This window comes from Oncorhynchus mykiss, chromosome 12, assembly GCF_057628025.1.
Source record: "Oncorhynchus mykiss isolate SJ-2025 chromosome 12, ASM5762802v1, whole genome shotgun sequence".
NCBI lineage: Eukaryota > Metazoa > Chordata > Actinopteri > Salmoniformes > Salmonidae > Oncorhynchus > Oncorhynchus mykiss.
This window is the reverse complement of record NC_143033.1, coordinates 45109058-45133131: the sequence shown is the minus strand read 5'-3', so window position 1 is coordinate 45133131 and position 24074 is coordinate 45109058. Positions and strand designations below refer to the sequence as shown.

At 43.9% G+C, this 24074-nt stretch overlaps 1 protein-coding gene across 1 annotated transcript in view; it reads left to right on the top strand.

Moving 5' to 3' along the window:
- LOC110537654 (exocyst complex component 3-like protein 2) overlaps positions 1–19060 on the top strand; it is a 40283-nt gene extending 21223 nt beyond the window's left edge. Inside the window, exons 12-13 of the mRNA XM_021623862.3 lie at positions 14604–14725; positions 17340–19060. Coding sequence (XP_021479537.2) covers positions 14604–14725; positions 17340–17658 — 441 coding nt within the window. The 3' untranslated portion in view covers positions 17659–19060. The remainder of the gene's footprint in view (positions 1–14603; positions 14726–17339) is intronic.
- Positions 19061–24074: the final 5014 nt, after the last annotated feature.

Below are 24074 nucleotides of genomic sequence, written 5' to 3'. Positions count from 1 at the left end.
CTTCAGCGAACAATAGTTATACTCATAACTTTATGTTCCCATTCAGTCAGTCACTTGGTATAACATACACTATACAGTGGCTTGCGAAAGTATTCACCCCCTTGGCATTTTTCCTATATTATTGCTTTACAACCTGGAATTAAAATAGATTTTGGGGGGGATTTTATCATTTGATTTACACAACATGCCCACCACTTCTCTTGGGGTATGTCTCTATAAGCTTGGCACATCTCTGGAAGACTGAAACAGATTTCCCTCAAAAATGTCCCTGTATTTGGCACCATCCATCATTCCTTCAATTCTGACCAGTCTCCCAGTCCCTGACAATGAAAAACATCCCCACAGCATGATGCTGCCTCCACCATGCTTCACTGTGGGGATGGTGTTCTCGGGGTGATGAGACAAAAAGTGTTGGGGTTTCTCCAGACATAGCGTTTTCCTTGATGGCCAAAAAAGCTCCATTTTAGTCTCATCTGACCAGAGTACCTTCTTCCATATGTTTGGAGACTCTCCCACATGCCTTTTGGCGAACACCAAACGTGTTTGCTTATTTTTCTCTTTAAGCCATTGTTTTTTTCTGGCCACTCTTCCCTAAAGCCCAGCTCTGTGGAGTGTACGGCTTAAAGTGGTCCTATGGACAGATACTCCAATTTCCACTGCGGAGCTTTGCAGCTCCTTCAGGGTTATATTTTGTCTCTTTGTTGCCTCTCTGATTAATGCCCTCCTTGCCTGGTCTGTGAGTTTTGGCGAGCGGCCCTCTCTTGGCAGGTTTGCTGCACACAGCCATGCAATCTCCATAGACAAATAATGACAGTAGAATGTTACTGAAGAGCTCATTGACTTTGAATGTGGAATCGTCATAGGATGCCACCTTTCCATCAAGTCAGTTCATCAAATTTCTGCACTGCTAGAGCTGCCCTGATCAACTGTAAGTGCTGTTATTGTGAAGTGGAAATGTCTAAGAGCAGCAACGACTCAAGCCGTCTCAGAGGGTACCAAATTAGGATGCCCAGGGCAGCTCAAGCACAGAAAGGTTCCACCACCTCTAAAAGGGGGTATAGAAGCCACCTTTTTCCCTAATAATTACCTGAGAAGTCTGAACTGTCAGAGCCTCATGAGGCCTGAACTGTCAGAGCCCCATATAGGGAACCAGAACCTGCTGCAACTTGGCTATGCGCACTGACATGCTGCCACTACAGCCAAAGTCCATAGACCCCATGGTTCCAAAAACAATATTTACCTTGCGATCTTGAAATGTCAGAAGTAGTACAAGGAACCGAAAGTCCAAAATATCAGACCACCTGTTGTGACTTGGTATAGCATCGACCAGAGTTGATGAACCACGGCAGCCCGAGGCTCCATCCCACTGGAAACTTGCTGTAACCTGGAAAAATGCGCAACCTGCACGCTGCCTAACACCCACTCCTGGTCCCAGCCATAAGAACACTGTGAGCCACACCGGCAGCAGTTACATCCAAGCGATAAAACCTTGTCATGCCCCTGAACAATGCACGCACACCGCTAGGCAATCCTTGTCCTTTGTTGTCATATGCCAGGGAGAAAGTGCCCTACCCCGAGCTGGATTAGCAAAAAATACAAAAAGCTGGTCACAAACACAGATGTCCTTGGTCCTATTCATATACAGCATGTGCGTAAAGCGTGCACCAGACACAGGGCATACAACCTCGGTTGTTCATTGGAAGCAAACAGAGGAGGTGAGAAAGGGAACTGCTCGAAAGCCCGGAAGGGTGTACTGATAGCAGGTAGAGATCCCCAACCATCACATAGAGCAGGATCCAAGGCCACTGATACTCCAAAGAATCAGTTCCCAATGGAGCATCCAGATCCATCATCGACAAGAACAGACTAGAATAAGTGTTCTCTCGCGATGCATAAGATCTACTCCAGCCCTGCACACCGGTCCCATTCTGGGCAACCATCGAGGGGTGCAGTCTCCACTCTGTAGAGATAGGACCACCCCCTGGAAAGCAGGTCCAAACCTACATTGAGAGATCCGGGAAGATACTTCACCCTAAGCAACAGGAAATGTGTACTGCTCCATATGAGCAGATAACGGGACAGGTTTATGAGATAGAGAGACCACATCCCCTCCTGCCTGTTGATGTATGCCACCACCGTCCTGTTGTCAGACCTTACCAACACATACTGGCCCTTCAACATCGGAAGGAAGCTGCTCAGCCATAGAAAACAGTCAGTAGCTCTAGGTAATTGATTGAGTGCCCTTTGCTCTGTTTACCAAATCCCTCTTCCTGATTAGCCCACACACAGAGCTCCCCATCCCAGTAAGGATGCATATGTCGTGATCACCCTGCGGGACAGTACCCAGTCCATGAGAACCCGCTGCAACAATAGTTGCAGGTCCCTCCAAGGAATTAACACCCTTAGGCATGTCTGGGATACCATGAGCAGCGGCAACATTTTTATTTATCCATTATTTTACCAGGTAAGTTGACTGAGAACACATTCTAATTTACAGCAATAACATGGGGAATAGTTACAGGGGAGAGGAGGGGGATGAATGAGCCGATTGTAAACTGGGGATTATTAGGTGACCGTGATGGTTTGAGAGCCAGATTGGGAATTTAGCCAGGACACTGGGGTTAATACCCCTACTTTTACAATAAGTGCCATCGGATCTTTAATGACCTCAGAGACACCCATTTAATGTCCCATCCAAAAGACGGCATCCTACACAGGGCAGTGTCCCCAATCACTGCCCTGGGGTATTGGGATATTTTTTAGACCAGAGGAATGAGTGCCTCCTACCTGCCCTCCAACACCACTTCCAGCAGCATCTGGTCTCCCATCCAGGGACTGACCAAGACCAACCCTGCTTAGCTTCAGAAGCAAGCCAGCAGTGGTATGCAGGGTGGTATGCTGCTGGCATGCTGCTGGCATACTGATATGGAGATACATCCAGACACGTAGCAGTCACCCAGCACTAAAACAAAAGCATCAATAGAAGTCCCAGAGGCACTACAGAGGCGAACTGCAGAGCCCCTGTCACCATCCTCATCACCCATGGTGAAACTGCATGCCCCCCACGGGACTGAAGTATGCTGCCAGTCTTCCAGACCTTATCTCTTGAAAAGGTCAAGCACCGCCCAGAGGACTGGGATAATTTGTTTTTTTATCGTGCTTGTTTTCATATCCACCACTCTTGACAACCGTGTGTCTGAATGTGGGGAAGGAACTCGTTTTTTGTTATGCCCACACCTGGACAATAACACAGTCTTGATACCCCTCACCAAGGATCCTTGGGTAGAAACAACGTGCTTTTGTATTACCTCTGTTCTGATACCCAGCCCACACCGGGTTCAGGGACTTCGGCAACCAGTAACTTGGCCCCATTGACCGAGCCACTTAAAGGCACTGTTGCCAAAGCAAATTCTTGGGGAGGAGAACCCCGCTAAGCCACCACCATTGCCCCCATACTTTCCCCCACAGCTAGGATAGTACAGCAGGACAGACGCAGCACAAAATCAACCATAGCACGGATTTCGTCGTGAAGCTCTGAAACCGGCTTCCCCGTCTCCACGGTCTTATTTAGATTCTGCAGCAAATCGATATGATACATCTGCTCGATATGATATCGATATGATACAGGGCCGCCACACCCTCAGCCTGATACATTTTGTCCAACTGATCGGCCGAGAACCGGCACTGTGTATTTGGAATCACAATGCTAGAAGAAGCCCCCTTGTTAGCCTCTGGAGCAAAGTAACCTGTCAGCTTTCCATCCATCGGCAGTGTGTAAATGAACCCCGCCTCCTCCGTACCCTCTACATTATTGAGCTCACCATAACCTGGTAGCACCAGCCTGGTTGAATGAGGGGAATCCCAGGTCATCAGCGAAATCTTTAAACATGGGTAAGCGCTGCATGGACAGGAGGTAAATAACTTCACCCAAACCTGGAGGAACTCTGCTGTGGATGAGAAGATGGCCAATCCACCCCAGGTGATCTGCCAGCCTATGACACAGCTCCATCAAAGGTGCATTAACCACCAATGGTTCACACTCCCCCACCGAATCCAAAACCGGGGCTTTAGGCTCCCTGTACAGATGCCATCCGATTCACACTCTGAAAACCGTCCAGAGCCAACCAGGGATAGTATATTATATTCCTGGAATCCAGACTCTGAACACTGCCAGAGAAACCGGAATGAGCCTCACTCTCACTCCTCACTCTAACTCTAACCACTGCTGCTGCTCTCTCCCAGCAAGCCTCCTGAGTGTGGTTCCACTCCAGGCAAACAGGACAGCACTTACTTTTCATTGTGAAACTCCATGCATGAGGTTGCAGGTTAAAATTTGTCTGGTTAGCCTTTTTGAACTCTTACCACTGGTCCTCTTACCCAAGCAAGGAAGCATTAGCTACACAAGCAGAGCAGAAAGTGCTTAGCTTTCAGCAAACAGAAAAAAACAGAAAAGTACGCTCCCCCACTAACAGACATCTAAGTCGGAGCTGAATCTCGAGCCCCAGCATCCATTGGCCCGTTTCATTTTCATTTTTCTTCAGGTGAATAGGATTGGTCGTTGACTTGCCATAGTATATTATACCAAGTGACTGAATGAAATAAGACGATTAAGATTAACACTCGCAACAATTATTTGGTAAACCCTAAGCGTGCATTTATAACAGACCTCTAATAAAATACGATACACGTGCCAATTTTGTTTGAAATTGGTTAAGTGAATGCTGAGGTGCTGAGAGAACATAGGGCTGACATGCTGAGGGAACATAGGGCTCAGAAAAGATAGGGCTGAAGGAACATAGGGCTCAGAAAAGATAAGGCTGAGGGAACATGGGGCAGACCCTGTCAGTCTTTCCACTGAGAAACTGACTTCCCTATACTCTTCATTGACCTTGTTCTGAAAAATCACTTTGAAGCAGATTTTAAAAAATAAAATAAAAAGGTTTTTTAAAAGACGAAACAAAAGAACTTCGGCTTTGGAATGCAGAGGCCTGTCTGTTACGAATGGTCCCGTGACCCTGGGGGTTGCCAGGTCAGGCGTAACTCAGACAGTGTTGATACGGGGTAGAAGGCTGAAGAATGGCCGCTGTCAGCGAGATGGAGATGAATTAGTGCAGGCCTACGTTAGTGTTAGCCAGGGAGTGGGAGATTGTGAGGAACTGGTTCTGCCAGCATGGCATTTGCCCCTCTCCATGAGCCAGTTGAAACAAATGTCTGTCACCTCGGGCTGACAACAGGAAGTCTCTGTGTTTTGAGGAACTTCCTGTTCCTGTCAGCTGGATGACTTTGATGTGTTTCTAGGTAGCCTAGATTGCCTTTCGCTTGAGAAGCAGAACGAGACATCTGTGGAAACTGGGGGTTGAATACATTTTTAATCACTGTCTGAAAGGAAAGAGGATATTTTTAGTGGATGGAGAGCTTAAGCTGTGTTAGCACACTGTACCCTGTTGTCTTTTTTTCTGAGAAAGTATGTCTGAAAAACATATAGCTTTCAAAAAAAGAGGATTTATAAAGGGTTCTTTGGCTGTCCCTGTAGGAGACACATTTATTGGTTCCAGGGAGAACCCTTTCAACAAAGAACCTTTAACAATAGAACCATTTTCCCCATACAGTCCCTGACAGTTATTTTGATACTCTTGCCACTTTAGAGCATATTTACAAAGGGTGCGAGAAGCTCCAGACTTTTTTTCCATTTAAGTCAATTGTTATGATGCTTGTGAATATCAGTTGGATGAAAGCTTCGCTACAGTTCAGTGAGACAATCACCACACCGACCGACTCCAGATAGTGATGTGCGTATCCCATCGGTAGACGGCCTTAGATACAGAACAGCAGTGTTCCTCTGATTTATTTGTCTAATTAATGATCCAATATTAGTTGAAGTTGTGCTTCAATAAAGAGCTACAGATGGTTTGTTAACTGAAGGGTATTTAAAAGGCTTGAATGTACAAGAAATCAGAGCCATAGCTTGACAAGCAAGAGCAAAGTCTTCCTTCGGTGGTTATAAAAAAAGTGTCTACTGAACAGATCTGTTACAACTTGACTTAAACCAGGAAGTCAGTAGAGCATGATCTGTTTCTCTCATTCAAGTAGTGTGACATAAACAAGACACATGGCCATAATCAAACACAAATCTGTGTCTCAGCACACACACACAAACTACACACACACACAAACTACACAAACTACACACACACACACACAAACTACACAAACTACACAAACTACACAAACTACACACACACACAAACTACACAAACTACACACACAGAAACACGCATCTTTCTGGTAAGAAGTGGGGTGGGGGGGTATGCCTTATGATTAACGAGACGTGGTGTGATCATAACAACATACAGGAACTCAAGTCCTTCTGTTCACCTGACTTACAATTCCTCACAATCAAATGTTGACCGCATTATCTACCAAGCGAATTCTCTTCGATTATAATCACAGCCGTATATATTCCCCCCCAAGCAGACACATCGATGGCCCTGAATGAAACTGGAAACTGGAAACCACATATCCTGAGGCTGCATTCATTGTAGCTGGGGATTTTAACAAGGCTAATCTGAAAACAAGACTCCCTAAATTCTATCAGCATATCGATAGACAGACAGCGTTGTGAAGAAGGCGCAGTAGCGCCTCTTCAACCTCAGGAGGCTGAAGAAATTTGGCTTGTCACCAAAAGCACTCACAAACTTCTACAGATGCTCAATCAAGAGCATCCTGTCGGCTGTATCACCGCCTGGTACGGCAACTGCTCCGCCCACAACCGTAAGGCTCTCCAGTGGGTAGTGAGGTCTGCACAACACATCACCGGGGGCAAACTCCCTGCCCTCCAGGACACCTACACCACCCGATGTCACAGGAAGGCCATACAGATCATCAAAGACAACAACCACCTGAGCCACTGCCTGTTCACCCCGCTATCATCCAGAAGACGAGGTCAGTACAGATGCATCAAAGCAGGGACCAACAGACTGAAAAAAGGCCATCAGAATGTTAAACAGCCACCACTAACATTGAGTGGCTGCTGCCAACATACTGACTCAACTCCAGCCACTTTAATAATGGAAATTGATGGAAAAATTGTATCACTAGCCACTTTAAACAATGCCACTTAATATAATGTTTACATACCCTACATTACTCATCTCATATGTATATACTGTACTCTATATCATCTACTGCTTTTTTGTGTAATACATGTATCACTAGCCACCTTAAACTGTGCCACTCTGTTTACATACCCTACATTACTCATCTCATATGTATATACTGTACTCAATACCATCTACTGCATCTTGCCTATGCCGTTCTGTACCATCACTCATTCATATCTTTCATATCTTTATGTACATACTGTATTCTTTATCCCTTTACACTTGTGTGTATAAGGTAGTAGTTGGGGAATTGTTAGGTTAGATTACTCGTTGGTTATTACTGCATTGTCGGAACTAGAAGCACAAGCATTTCGCTACACTCGCATTAACATCTGCTAACCATGTGTATGTGACAAATACATTTGATTTGATTTGCTAGCTAACCTTCAATCGCTGGAAATAAATGGGATGAACTGAAAGCACGTATATCCTACCAACAGGACATTAAAAGCAGTAATACCTTATGTTTCACTGAGTCGTGGCTGAACGGCGACATTAAGAACATACAGCTGATGGATTATACACTTCATTGGCAGGACAGAACAGCAGCTTCTGGTAAGACACGGGGCGGGGGTCCATGCATATTTGTAAACAATAGCTGGTGCACGATATCTAAGGAGGTTTTGCCTGCCTGAGGTAGAGTAGCTCATGATAAGCTGCAGACCACACTATCTACCTAGAGAGTTTTCATCTGTATTTTTCATAGCTGTCTACATACCACCACAGACCGAGGCTGGCACTAAAACCGCACTTAATGAGCTGTATTCCGCCATAAGCAAACAGGAAAACGTTCATCCAGAGGTGGCGCTCCTATTGGCCGAGGACATTAATGCAGGGAAACTTAAATCAGTTGTACCTATTTTCTATCTGCTTGTTAAATGTACAACCAGAGGGAAAACATTCTGGACCACCTTTACTCCACACACAGAGATGCCTACCGAGCTCTCCCTCTGCCTCCATTTGGCAAATCTGACCACAACTCTATCCTCCTGATTCCTGCTTACAAGCTTAAAATTAAAGCAGGAAGCACTAGTGACACGGTCTATATAAAAGTGATCAGATGAAGCAGATGCTAAACTACAGGAATGTTTTTCTAGCACAGACTGGAATATGTTCCGGGATTCTTCCGATGGCATTGAAGAGTATACCACATCAGTTACTGGCTTTATCAATAAGTGCATCAAGGACAACATCCCCACAGTAACTGTACGTACATACACCAACCAGAAGCCATGGATTACAGGCAACATTCACACTGAGTTAAAGGGTAGAGGTACCGCTTTCAAGGAGCGGGACTCTAACCCGGAAGCTTATAAGAAATCCCGCTATGCCCTCCGATGAGCCGTCAAACAGGCAAAGCTTCAATACAGGACTTAGATCGAATCGTACTACACCGGCGCTGACGCTCGTCTTATATGGCAGGGCTTGCAAACTATTACAGACTACAAAGAGAAGCACAGCCAAGAGCTGCCCAGTGACACAAGCCTACCAGACGAGCTAAATAACTTCTATGCTCACTTTGAGGCAAGTAACACTGAAACATGCATGAGAGCATCAGCTGTTCTGGACGTCTGTGTGATCACGCTCTCCACATCCAATGTGAGTAAGACCTTTCAACAGGTCAACATTTACAAGGCCGCTGGGCCAGATTACCAGGACGTGTACTCTGAGCACACGCTGGCCAACTGGCATGTGTCTTCACTGACATTTTCAACCTCTCCCTGTCTGAGTCTGTAATACCAACATGTTTCAAGCAGACCACCATAGTCCCTTGGCCTAAGAACACTAAAGTAACCTGCCTAAATGACTACTGACCCGTAGCACTCACGTCTCTAGCCATGAAATGCTTTGAAAGGCTGGTAATGGCTCAAATCAACACCATTATCCCAGAAACCCTAGACCCACTCCAATATGCATACCACACCAACAGATCAAAACATTATGCAATCTCTATTGCACTCCACACTGCCCTTTCCCACCTGCACAAAAGGAACACCTATGTGAGAATGCTATTCATTGACAACAGCTCAGAGTTCAACACCATAGTGCCTTCAAAGCTCATCACTAAGCTAAGGACCCTGGGACGAAACACCTCCTTCAACTGGATCCTGGATTTCCTGACAGTAACAACACATTCTCCACGCTGATCCTCAACACAGGGGCCCCTCAGGGGTGCGTGCTCAGTCCCCTCCTGCACTCCCTGTTCACTCATGACTGCACGGCCAGGCAAGACTCCAACACCATCATTAAGTTTGCTGATGACACAACAGTGGTAGGCCTGATCACAAACAATAATGAGACAGCCAAATAGGGAGGAGGTCAGAGACCTGACTGTGTGGTGCAAGGACAACAACCTCTCCCTCAATGTGATCAAGACAAAGAAGATGATTGAGGACCACAGGAAAATGAGGTCCGAGCACGCCCCCATTCTCATCAACGGGGCTGTAGTGGAGCAGGTTGGGAGCTTCAAGTTCCTTGGCGTCCACTTCACCACAAAACCTATTCCCCCTCAGGAGACTGAAAATATTTGGCCTCAGTCATTTTAAATAAATACATTAGGCCCTAAACTGTCGATTTCACACGACAGGGCAGGGGCGCAGCAATCACCCACTGAAGAGCCAGGCCCAGCCAATCAGAATAATTTTTTCCCCACGAAAAGGCTTTATTACAGACAGAAATACTCATGGCTGGTCTCAGACAATCCCGCAGGTGAAGAAGCCAGATGTGGTAGAGAATTGAATTTCTCTAGCAACAGCTCTGGTGGACATTCCTACAGTCAGCGTTCACACTGAGCACATGTGACAGACGTGAGAGTCTGGAGACGCCGTGGAGAACGTTCTGCTGCCTGCAACATCCTCCAGCATGACCGGTTTGGTGGTGGGTCAGTCATAGTGTGGGGTGGCATTTCTTTGGGGGGCTGCATAGCCCTCCATGTGCTCGCCAGAGGTAGCCTGACTGCCATTAGGTACCGAGATGAGATCCTCAGACCCCTTGTGAGACCATATGCTGGTGCAGTTGGCCCTGGGTTCCTCCTAATGGAAGACAATGCTAGACCTCATGTGGCTGGAGTGTGTCAGCAGTTCCTGCAAGAGGAAGGCATTGATGCTATGGACTGGCCCGCCCGTTCCCCAGACCTGATTCCAATTGAGCACATCTGGGACATCATGTCTCGCTCAATCCACCAACGCCACGTTGCACCACAGACTGTCCAGGAGTTGGCGGATGCTTTAGTCCAGGTCTGGGAGGAGATCTCTCAGGAGACCATCTGTCACCTCATCAGGAGCATGCCCAGGCGTTGTAGGGAGGTCATACAGGCACATGGAGGCCACACACACTACTGAGCCTCATTTAGACTTGTTTTAAGGACATTACATCAAAGTTGGATCAGCCTGTAGTGTGGTTTTCCACTTTAATTTTGAGTGTGACTCCAAATCCAGACCTCCATGGGTTGATACATTTGATTTCCATCGATCATTTTTGTGTGATTTTGTTGTCAGCACATTCAACTATGTAAAGAAAAAAGTATTTAATAAGAATATTTCATTCATTCAGATCTAGGATGTGTTATTTTAGTGTTCCCTTTATTTTTTTGAGCATTGTATAAAATATGTAGTACCTTTGACGAGCTTCTTTTGTTGGCACTCCAATATGTCCCATAAACATCACAATTGGTCCTTTTGTTCAATTAATTCCGTCCATATATATCCAAAATGTCCATTTATAAAGCGCGTATGATCCAGAAAAAACAGCTTACAAAAACGCAACGTCACTACAAAATATTTCAAAAGTTGCCTATAAACTTTGCCAAAATATTTCAAACTACTTTCGTAATACAACGTTAGGTATTTTTAAGCGTTAATAATGGATCAAAATGTAGACGGGGCAATCTGTATTCAATACAGGAAAGAAAACAAACCAGCGCTGCTTTTCACGTCTTGCGCAACTCATAAAAGTGTCCCCAGTTCCGAGTTGGCCTACTTCTTCATTGCACAAAGGAATAACCTCAACCAAATTCCAAAGACTGGCGACATCCAGTGGAAGTGGTAGGAACTGAAAATAGGTTCCTATGAAATATCCCATGGCAAAGACAATACAGGGAACAGAGAGGGGGGAAAAAAATTCTGAACAGTTAGTCCTCTGAGTTTTGCCTGCTACATAAGTTCTGTTATACTCACAGACATGATTCAAACAGTTTTAGAAACTTCTGAGTGTTTTCGATCCAAATCTATTAATAATATGCATAAGTTATATTCTTGGCATGAGTAGCAGGAAGTTGAAATTGGGCACGCTATTTATCCAAAAGTGAAAATTCTTCCCCCTGGCTTTAAGAGGACCCTTTAGGTTCACCCATTTGGAATATTATATTGTTTTTGTGCATCTCTGGGAGATGTTTGATCGATTCCCTGGGTTTCGCGACTTTTACATCGCAAAACCATCTATCATACATGTCAGATTTCAATACTGGCCGATGTTATAACTCTGGAGGATGTCTTCTCGCGAATGATCCATTGATCATATTTTTGCGATATTCCTACTTTGAGAAATGTGTAATTTAAAGGAGGGTCTTGCCCAATTTTCCTATGTGTCTGCCTCTTTAGTCCAGGGTGCATTGCATGGTGCCGTTGCCAGCGATATTATAGAAAGGAGAAAGGAATACAATGAATGACGGAACGTATAACGCCCCACCCAGCAGACTGTTGACCAATCGTGTTCACGTTATCATGGTATCACACTCCAAACTGCCCTTTCCCACCTGGACAAAATTAACACTTATGTGAGAATGCTCTTCATTGACGACAGCTCAGTGTTCAACACCATAGTGCCCATTAAGCTCATCATTAAGCTAAGGACCCTTGGACTAAACACCTCCCTCTGCAACTGGATCCTGGACTTTCTGACGGGTCACCCCCAGTTGGTAAGAGTAGGCAACAACACATCTGCCACACTGATCCTCAACACCGGGGCCCCTCGGGGGTGCGTTCTTAGTCCCCTACTGTACTCCCTGTTCCCCCACAACTGCGTGGCCAAGCACGACTCCAACACCATCATTAGGATTGCTGACGACACAACACTGATCACCGACAACGATGATACAGACTATAGGGAGGAGGTCAGAGACCTGGCAGTGTAGTGCCAGGTCAACAACCTCTCCCTCAATGTGAGCAAGACAAAGGAGCTGATCGTGGACTATAGGAAAAGGAGGGCCAAACAGGCCCCCATTAACATCGAAGGGGGCTGTAGTGGAGCGGGTCGAGAGTTTCAAGTTCCTTGGTGTGCACATCACCAACTAACTATCATGGTCCAAACACACCAAGGCAGTCGTGAAGAGGGCATGGTTACACCTTTTCCCCATCAGGAGACTGAAAAGATTTGTCATGGGTCCCTAGATCCTCAAAAGGTTCTAAAGCTACGCCATCTAGAGCATCCTGACCGGTTGCATCACCGCCTGGTATGGCAACTGCTCGGCATCCTACATGTACAAACTACCTCAACTAATCTGTACCCCAGGCACATTGACTCGTTACCGGTATCCCCGGTATATAGCCTTTTTATTGTTATGTCATTTTATTGTGTTACCTTTTATTTTTTACTTTAGTTTATTTAGTAAATATTTTCTTAACTCTATTTCTTGAACTGCATTGTTGGTTAAGGGCTTGTAAGTAAGTATTTCACGGTAAGGGATACACGGCGCATGTGACAAATACAATTTGATTTGATTTGTTGTGTGACAAGGTTGCTAAGCTAATCGTCATGCAATCCCTTCTCAAAGTATGTGTTTAAAAATATGTTGAGAAACATGGCTATTTTCCTCAAGTATGTAGTGTCACGATTCCAAAGCTATATGATCCTACGGATAGCAAGTTAATTATCTTGCCATATCAGAAAATATTTGTAATGTTGTACTTCTTGTTGATTAAGTTTGTGCTAATGTTGAGTTTTTGAGCTAGCGCCCAAAAGACTCCCATTCAGTCCTTGTCTCTGAATCGCCCATAATGCACTGCATGGACCATTGACGTGCCATGGGCAACATTTTCCATCTTATCAAAAGTGTATCTGCCGTTGCGAATGTTACACGGGACCCAAACCGGCTGCGCGTGTGCGCCGTCGTGCATAAATGTATTTTGTCCCCACACACCAAATGCGATCACGACACGCAGGTTAAAATATCAAAACAAACTCTGAACCAATTATATTACTTTGGGGAAAGGTCGAAAAGGGTTAAACATTTATGGCAATTTAGCTAGTTAGCTTGCACTTGCTAGCTAATTTGTCCTATTTAGCTAGCTTGCTGTTGCTAACCTGAAATGCACATGGTCCTCTACTGCAACAATTAATCCACACATAAAACGGTCAACCGAATCGTTTCTAGTCATCTCTCTTCCTTCCAGGCTTTTTCTTCTCCTAACTTTATATTGCGATTGGCAACTTTCATAAATTAGGTGCATTACCGCCACTGACCTTGTTCGTCTTTCAGTCACCCATGTGGGTATAACCGATGAGGAGATGGCACGTGGGTATCTGCTTCTATAAACCAATGAGGAGATAGGAGAGGCAGGACTTGCAGCGTGATCTGCATCAGATATAGAACTGATTTCTATTTTAGCCCGTGGCAACGCAGATGCTCGTTGGCACGCACGAGCAGTGTGGGTGCAATAATTTAATAATTTTAATAACATAGATTTCAAATTTGATTTTGCAACGCTCGCGCATGCGACGCGAGCGGTGTGGTCAGCCTGTTAGACTCCACTATGAGGCACAATCATCTGCAGGTTGAACATAGAAGAGTGGCCAGAAAAAAGCCATTGCTTAAAGAAAAAAATAAGCAATCCGTTTGGTGTTCGCCAAAGATTGTAGAGTCCTAAATTGATAGTGCAGTTTGTTTAGGCGATTTTACAGCTAACTAGCTACATTTTATGTTACATGCTAATATTGTCTTTGGTATTATTGTGTGTAGCTACGTTTGCTAACGTTAGCTAGCTACCTAGCTAGCTAGCCAGTCAGCCCATAGATAGAGAATTGATTAGTGGATTTTGTAGTCGACTTGAGCTGCAACAAATTTCCACAATGATTTTCCATGTTGCTCCCAATCTTATTTTAACGCCAAAATGAAACATTTGTTCACAAAAATCATTATTGTCACATATTAGTGATATTTAACACTACATTAAAAGGAATGAGTGGTTTTGGTGGATTCTTTGTCCAACAATCATGGATTGAGACAATGGTTTTTCAATCTGTTGATGGCTGATGGACAACGGAGATGATTGACCTTTGTACTTACAGTACGCAACTCATCCAGAACAATGAAATTAGCTAAACCTTTTAAGGATAAAAACGGACAATGATGAATGCATATGCGTTTTCAAATGCTTTTATATGTCTCTGGGTGGTCATTCGTGTTACACATTTTTATGATGACTTATCTTATATCTCTTCTCTCAGGAGTCAGGATCCTCTTGGCTGGACAGTGTCCTCGCTCACCTAGCTGACATCATTCTACTGGAGGACACTCCGTCCATCCAGATGGAGGTTGCTGTTCTGGTGAAGGAGTTTCCAGACATACGGTAAAGGTTTCAATCATTTGGGGAATGCAGTATAGAGCACTGTTTAGAAACGTTGTACAGTGAACTAATTTGCTAAGTGTCATTCATTGGTCCCCATTTCCTATATACGCAATGCCACAGTACACAGAACCTACATTCCACAGTGCAGTTTCATAAGTGCTGTTTTTGACATGTGGACAAAGGTAGCACAATTTAAGTCCACATATACACTGACTGTATAAAACATTAGGAACACCTTCCTACTATCGAATTGCACCACCTTTTCCCCTCGGAACAGATTCAATTTGTTGGGGCATGGACTCTACAAGGTGTTGAAAGCGTTCCACAGGGATGCTGGCCCATGTTGACTCCAGTGCTTCCCACAGTTGTCAAGTTGGCTGGATGTCCTTTGGTTAAAATCAAATCAAATCAAAATCAAATCAAATGTATTTATATAGCCCTTCGTACATCAGCTGATATCTCAAAGTGCTGTACAGAAACCCAGCCTAAAACCCCAAACAGCAAGCAATGCAGGTGTAGAAGCACGGTGGCTAGGAAAAACTCCCTAGAAAGGCCAAAACCTAGGAAGAAACCTATAGAGGAACCAGGCTATGTGGGATGGCCAGTCCTTTTCTGGCTGTGCCGGGTGGAGATTATAACAGACCATGGCCAAGATGTTCAAATGTTCATAAATGACCAGCATGGTCAAATAATAATAATCACAGGCAGAACAGTTGAAACTGGAGCAGCAGCACGGCCAGGTGGACTGGGGAAAGCAAGGAGTCATCATGTCAGGTAGTCCTGAGGCATGGTCCTAGGGCTCAGGTCCTCCGAGAGAGAGAAAGAAAGAGAGAAAGAGAGAATTAGAGAGAGCATACTTAAATTCACACAGGACACCGGATAGGACAGGAGAAGTACTCCAGATATAACAGACTGACCCTAGCCCCCCGACACATAAACTAATGCAGCATAAATACTGGAGGCTGAGACAGGAGGGGTCAGGAGACACTGTGGCCCCATCCGATGACACCCCCGGACAGGGCCAAACAGGAAGGATATAACCCCACCCACTTTGCCAAAGCACAGCCCCCACACCACTAGAGGGATATATTTAACCACCAACTTACCATCCTGAGACAAGGCCGAGTATAGCCCACAAAGATCTCCGCCACGGCACAACCCAAGGGGGGGGGGCACCAACCCAGACAGGAAGATCACATCAGTGACTCAACCCACTCAAGTGACGCACCCCTCCTAGGGACAGTATGAAAGAGCCCTAGTAAGCCAGTGACTCAGCCCCTGTATTAGGGTTAGAGGCAGAGAATCCCAGTGGAAAGAGGGGAACCGGCCAGGCAGAGACAGCAAGGGCGGTTCGTTGCTCCAGAGCCTTTCCGTTCACCTTCGTGGACCATTATTGATACACACGGGAAACTGTTGAGCGTGAAAAACGCAGCTGCGTCATAGTTGTTGACACACTCAAACCGATGCACCTGGCATACTACCATACCCCGTTCAAAGGCACTTAAATATTTTCTCTTGCCAATTCACCCTCTGAATGGCACACAATCTATGTCTCAATTGTCTCAAGGCTTTAAAATTATTCGTTACCCTGTCTCCTCCCCTTTATCTACACTGATTGAAGTGGATTTAACAAGTGACATCAATAAGGGATCACAGCTTTCACCTGATCAGTCTATGTCATGGAAAGAGCAGGTATTCCTAAAGTTTTGTGCACTCATTGTAGACTTTCTCTTGACACAATGGGTCAACACAAGGAAAAGAAGCACGGAAACATACTTATATTAACCCTGCTATTCTTGGAGAGGACCGAGGGGCTGTTTTGAGTGGCAGAGGCTGGTTAGCCCCATAAGGTACTGTCCCTGGCCCCTCGTTGTTTGTGTGTTTCATGGGGTCAGCCACTGGACTGCTAGCTGGCAGCGTACCCAATATGTGACGCATGACCCGTGGCCCGGCAGACAGGAAGCTGCTGCAGAGTATTTCCTTTTCCTGCCACCCCACGGGAGACAGTCTGGTGCCACTCTCTGGAATCAAAGGATGGAGCTAAAGCAGGTCGATACGATGTTAACTCATTCAGGCACAAGGAGTGCCTTTTGTTTTCTTGCTCGCAACTCGCCGTTGGTATTTTCAGAGATCAAAGTCTGCAGTCCACCACTGGGACTCCCCCATATGTCCCATATGTCCCCCCCCCCCCCCAACCACTGTTTAACACCTTTGTTTACAGGCTCAGTCAGTTTCACCCCACCCTTGATTGCTTTGTGAACAAACCCTTCCTCTTGTTCATATTGAAACAATCAGCAAATCAAATCAAACTTAAGTTAAAGTGAATTTAAAATCGCAACACACTTTAAATTCAATTTACTTGGAAAGTCTGGTAGATGTACCGGGTGAAGAAATGTAAAACAATTAAGGTTTTGTCACATCTTTGTTGAATCATGTCTAATTGACGTGAAATACACATCATTTTTTATCAATAGATAAACTGAACATAATAAGTTATGGCCCTTTGCTCTGCATAATTGAATCATGAATCAGCATCAAAACCACTGGAACGCACTAACTCCAGTCTCTATCTCCCTCCCTTTCCTCCCCTTCTCTCCCTCCATCATCCCTGCAGGAAGAAGCACGTCTCCACCCTGCTGAACGTGCGAGGCATGATGCGTCAGGCGGAGCGTGAGGAGATCCTGAACATAGTCCGAGACTTCGAGAGCAGTGGCAGCTCTGCCCTGCTATGTCGGGATCACGCCCTCTTCTCAGACATCCCTGTCACCTCCGAGGTGCACTGCATCAACCTGGGCCTCATCCGCGTCGCCATGACCCTCGCCAACTGGTTCTCAGAGGCCCGGCCTCGACGACACCGCAAGAAAAACCCCAGGAACAGAACCACGCTGCCACTGGAACGCCTGACCGAGGAGAAGGATATGGATGATGATTGACTTCAAGGAAAATTATATGGAGCACATTGGTAGAACAGAGGCTCACCCGTAACACTCATAATTCTGTATCAATGTGTTCATTTGTATGACTAACCAATACTGATGGTGCGTAATGTAATTGTTTGGCTTTCTGCTGTAAATAACATAGGTAGAGGTTTGTTGTTGACAACAATTTGATGAGCACTCAATCCTAATATCTGTCATATTATGTGCTGCGACTACTGTGCTGCGACTACTACTGTGGGGCCGAATACTGTGAAACATACGACTAAAAAGAAATTCAAGTCTCCAAAGAAACGTGAAACTATCAAATGCCGTTTTTAATTCATCTGTAAATTGACTTATCACTCATTTACAGACATTTCAAAGGAATGTGATCAAAAATGACTTGACCTCAGGTACAAGTTCATCTACTGCACCTCGAGCTCAGACATTTCTTCATGTTTGGAATGAGAACCAGTACACAGTTGCATTGCTTGGATTGATTTTAAGGCATACTTGAAATACAGATTTCGTATCATCTATGAATGTATCACTTCAATGGTTTTGTAAACCTTATTGGGTAACACTTTACATTAAGGCAGTGTTTCTTAATGATGGTCCTGGGGACACAAAAGGGTGTACATTTTTGTTCTTGCGCTAGCACTTGATTCAACTAATCAACTCATCATCAAGCTTTTCGATGTGAATCAGGTGTGTTAGTGTTGGGGCCAAAACAGACATGTTCACCCCTTTAGGTCCCCAGGACCAGGATGGAGAAATACTGTATTAAGGTATACTTTATACATAAATAAGTAGTTAATAAACTGAAAATTATTCATTTAACGATAACTTAGAGCTAATTAATGTGTTATAACTGTTTAACTTTTATAACTAACAAAGGGGGTACCTAGTCAACACACCTGAATGGATTCCACCGAATTGTGTCTTCCACATTTAACCCAACCCCTCTGTATCAGAGAACTCTGAACTTAAGAATAATTTTAAGTACACCTTAATGTAAAGTTTTACCTGTTAAGGTAAAGTGTTACCAAAACTATTCAAACTGTTGTCATCATATTCCAACTAATTATTGTCCAGTTGAATGCTTTGTAGATTCCAATGCAATGTATGACCTATGGATATATATGTTGTTCAATATCTCTTTATTCTATGGGTAATTTAACCTAATCCTAACCTTGTCTTGGATACTGCACAGCTTTTCTCTGCTCTTTCTCTAACTTTGTATTGTTGTTTGATACACATATGTATGGAAATATATATATATATATATATATATATATATATATATATATATATGACATGGTTTGTAAATGTTTTGAACACTCAACTGTGAATGAATATGATCTATTATGTTGCCAAAGAGTAAATAAACCCCCATTGATTGGGTGGATTGAACTAACTTCTCAGTTGATAGGGGCATATATTTTGCCATATATAGAAGTACATACTGTATATTTGGTCACGTTTGGGAGCAAACTAATCTTTAAAATACAAAATGTAATGTGCTGAGAAGCATATGTTTGATGACAGAAAAGGCGGTTTCCTGCCCAAGGGAGGAATGCTGAACATCTTGAAAACAGCAGTGGTGAACAATACAAACCAAAGGGCAGTCTGACAAACTGATATAGTGTATGAGGAAGGGTATACACTGACTGTACAAAACATTAAAGACGCATTCTCTTTCCATGACAGACTGACCAGGTGAATCCAGTTGAGAGCTGTGATCCCTTATTGATGTCACTTGTTAAATCCACTTCAATTGGTGTAGCTGAAGGGGAGGAGACAGGTTAAAGAAGGATTTTTAAGCCTTGAGACAATTGAGACATGGATTGTGTATGTGTGCCATTCAGAAGGTGTATTAGCAAGACAAAATATTTAAGTGCCTAGTAGGTGCCAGGCGCATAAGCTTGTGTCAAGAACTGCAACGCTACTGGGTTTTTCACACTAAACAGTTTCCTGTGTGTATCAAGAATACTCCACCATGTGTTATGGAAGCTACTGTATGTCCATTTGGGTTCCACCTTGGCTCCAATATGGTGCTTGATTGCAAAGGGAAACTGAAGGGTCGTACCTCCAGACTCGTCCGAGGGGATGTTTTGTGGTAAACAAAGGCTACGTGTTGTCTACCGCCGAGGTGGCAAACGGATGCTTTTATTGGAGCCAAGTTTACGCCACACACTAGGAGGGAACTTCCTTTTTGCTGGTCGGACTGTGGGTTCAGCCACGCTGGATCTTTTTCATGCTTTATAAACACTCATGGGCTGTTCAAAACAAGTCAGACAACCTCAGTATGGGTTATGTGCTGTGTATTCTTTTCACACACTCCCTAAATTGGCCTGTATCTCTAAAAGCCTATGTCACTATATGTCTATGTGTAGCTTTCTTACCCTTTTCCATGGGAAAATTACAACACATGGCAGAAAATTCTATACTCAGAGCAGATTGTTCACATTGACCACTTGAACATCCTTGTTTTTCAATGGTGACCAATAGCACACAGTGTCCCATTTACCTACTGTGAGTATTCATGACTCACCTGCACCAGCCCGCCTGGTCCTGGAGGGTTGCAGCAGACCAACCAGGGTAAGTAAAAAAAGCCTTGCACGAGTCTGAACGGTGCATACAGTAGAAGCAGGAGTCTGTTTCTGGACAGGATGCTAGTCTATCACAGGGCCCTACCCCCAATCTACACTACATGGTCAAAAGTATGTGGACACCTGCTAATCGAACATCTCATTCCATAATCATGGGCATTAATATGGAGTTTGTCCCCCCTTTGCTGCTATAACAGCCTCCACCGTTCTGAGAAAGGCTTTCCACTAGATGTTGGACCATTGCTGTGGGGACTTGCTTCCATTCAGCCACAAGAGCATTAGTGAGGTCGGGCACTGATGTTGGGCAATTAGGCCTGGCTCGCAGTCGGCGTTCCAATTCATCCCAAAGATGTTCGATGGGATTGAGGTCAGGGCTCTGTGCAGGCCAGTCAAGTTCTTCCACACAAAACCATTTCTGTATGGACCTCGCTTTATGCATGGGGGCATTGTTGTGCTGAAACAGGAAAGGGCCTTCCCCAAACTGTTGACGCAAAGCTGGAAGCACAGAATCGTCTAGAATGTCTAGAATGTCAAGCCATTTCATGAAACTCCCGACGAACAGTTATTGTGCTGAAGTTGCTTCCAGAGGCAGTTTGGAACTTGGTAGTGAGGGCTGCAACCGAGGATAGACGATTTCTATGCGCCATGCGCTTCAGCACTCTGCGGTTCTCTTCTGTAAGCTTGTGTGGCCTACCACTTTGCGGCTGAGACGTTGTCGCTCCTATACGTTTCAATTTCACAATAACAGCACTTTCAGATGACTGGGGCAGCTCTAGCAGGGCAAAAATTTGATGAACTGACCTGTTAGAAAGGTGGCATCCTATGATGGTGCCACGTTGAAAGTCACTGAGCTCTTCAGTAAGGCATTTCTACTGACAATGTTTCTATATGGAGATTGCATGGCTGCATGCTCATATTTATACACCTGTCAGCAACGGGTGTGGCTGAAATAGCCAAATCCACTCATTTGAAGGGGTGTCCTCGTACTTTTCTATATACAGCACCTTTGGAATTATTCAGACCCATGACATTTTCCACATTTTGTTACATTACAGCCTTATTCTAAATTGGATTTAAAAAATACAAACAAATCTTCAGCAATTTAAACACAATACCCCATAATGACAAAGCTAAAACAGGTTGAGACATTTTTGCAAATGTATTAAAAATAAAAAACAGAAATAGCTTATTTACATAATATTCAGACCCTTTGCTGTGAGACTTGAAATTGAGTTGCATCCTGTTTCCATTGAACATCCTTGAGATGTTTCTACAACTTGATTGGAGTCCACCTGTGGTAAATTAAATTTATTGGAGATGATTTGGAAAGACACACACCTGTCTATATAAGGTCTCACAGTTGACAGTGCATGTCAGAGCAAAAACCAAGCTATAAGGTTGAAGGAACTGTCCGTAGAGCTCAGAGATAGGATTGCGCCGAGGCACAGATCTGGGGAAGGGTACCAAAAATGTCTGCATCATGGAAGGTCACACACGGGCCTCCATCATACTTAAATGGAAGAAGTTTGGAACCACCAAATCAAATGTTATTTGTCACATGTGCCGAATACAACAGGTGTAGATCTTACCGTGAAATGCTTACTTAAAGCCCTTTACCAACAATGCAGTTCAAGAAATAGAGTTAAGAAAATATTTACTAAATGAACTAATGTTTAAAAAAAAAAAATAATAATAATAATTACACAACAATAACAAGGCTATATACAGGGGGATTAACTTGTTATGGCTGAAATCCCGTTAACGGGATAATTGTCATCAACAACCGCTGAATTGCATAGCGCTACATTCAATGAATATTACTAAAAATATTTATATTCATGAAATCACAAATGCAATATAGGAAAACACAGCTTAGCCTTTTGTTAATCCACCTGTCGTGTCAGATTTTGAAAATGTGCTTTACAGCAAAAGCAATCCAAGCGTTTGTGTAAGTTTATCAATCACTCGAGAAAACATTAAGTACACTTAGCATCAAGTAGCTGGTCACGAAAATCAGAAATGTAATCAAATTAATTGTTTACCTTAGATGATCTTCGGATGTTTTCACTAACGAGACTCCCAATTACACAACAAATGTTCCTTTTGTTCCATAAAGATTATTTTTATATCCAAAGTTTGTTTGGCACGTTATGTTCAGACAGGAGGCCTCCCGGGTGGTGCAGTGGTTAAGGTCGCCGTACTGCAGGGCCAGCTGTGCCACCAGAGACTGGGTTCGCGCCCAGGCTCTGTCATAACCGGCCGCAACCGGGAGGTCCGTGGGGAGACACACAATTGGCCTAGCGTCGTTAGGGAGGGTTTGGCTGGTAAGGATATCCTTGTCTCACCGCGCACCAGCGACTCCTGTGGCGTGGCGGGCCGGGCGACTCCTGTGGGGGGATAGCGGCTACTAACAATTGGATACCTCAAGGGGTAATAAAAAAAATAAATCCAGAAAAAAGAGCAGTCACGACAACGCAGACAAATTCCAAATAGTTTCCGTAATGTCCACAGAAACATGTCAAATGTTTTTTATAATCAATCTTCAGGTTGTTTTTAAAATATATAATCGATAATATATCAACCGCAAATGTCTTTATCAGTAGGAGAGGGAAAAGCAATGTTGCTCTGTTGCACGAGCAAAATTCATGCGACCACTTGACGCAATGTTATCGTACTGGCTCATTTTTCAAAATAAAAGCCTGAAACTATGTCTGAAGACTGTTGACACCTTGAGCAAGCGATAGGAAAAGGAATCTGGTTGATATCCCTTTAACTAGAGCAAAGGGAGGCTGTGGAACATGGAGTTTTTAAAATAGTAGCCACTTCCTGTTTTGATTTTCCTCAGGGTTTCGCCTGCAATATCAGTTATGTTATACTCACAGACAATATTTTGACAGTTTTGGAAACTTTAGAGTGTTTTCTATCCAATACTAATAATAATATGCATATATAAGCAACTGAGACTGAGGAGCTGGTCGTTTACAATGGGCACCTTTTCATCCAAGCTACTCAATACTGCCCCTGCAGCCATAAGAAGTTAATTGTTCAGCAGTCTTATGACTTGGGGTAGAAGCTGTTAAACTTCTTATGGCTAGGGGTTCCGCTAGCTTTCATACATTCACAAGTGCAATACACCAAATTAAGCATAATTTCTTGTTAATCTACCCATTGTGTCCGATTTCAAAAAGGCTTTACAGCGAAAGCATAACATGTTAGGTCAGAGCCTAGTCACAAAAACATGTACATCCATTTTCCAGCCAAAGAGAGGAGTCACAAAAAGCAGAAATAGAGATCAAATGAATCACTAACCTTTGATGATCTTCATCAGATGGCACTCAAAGGGCTTCATGTTAACCAATGTTTGTTTGTTCGATAAAGTTCATATTTATATCCAAAAATCTCAGTTTACATTGGCGCGTTATTGTTCAGTAATGTTGTGCCTGGAAAACATCCGGTGAATTTGCAGAGAGCCCCATCAATTTACAGAAATAGTCATCATAAACTTTAATATAAGATACAAGTGTTGTGCACAGAATTAGAGATATCCTTCTCCTTAATGCAATTGCTGTGTCAGATTTAAAAAAAACTTTACCGAAAATGCAAACCATGCAATAATCTGAGTACAGTGCTCAGACAACAAAACAAGTCATACAGATATCCGCCATGTTGTGGAGTCAACAGAAGTCAGAAATAACGTTATAAATATTCATTTACCTTTGATGATCTTCATCAGAATGCACTCCCAGGAATCCCAGTTCCACAATAAATTTGATTATTGTTTGATTTGTTCGATAAAGTCCATCATTTATGTACAAATAC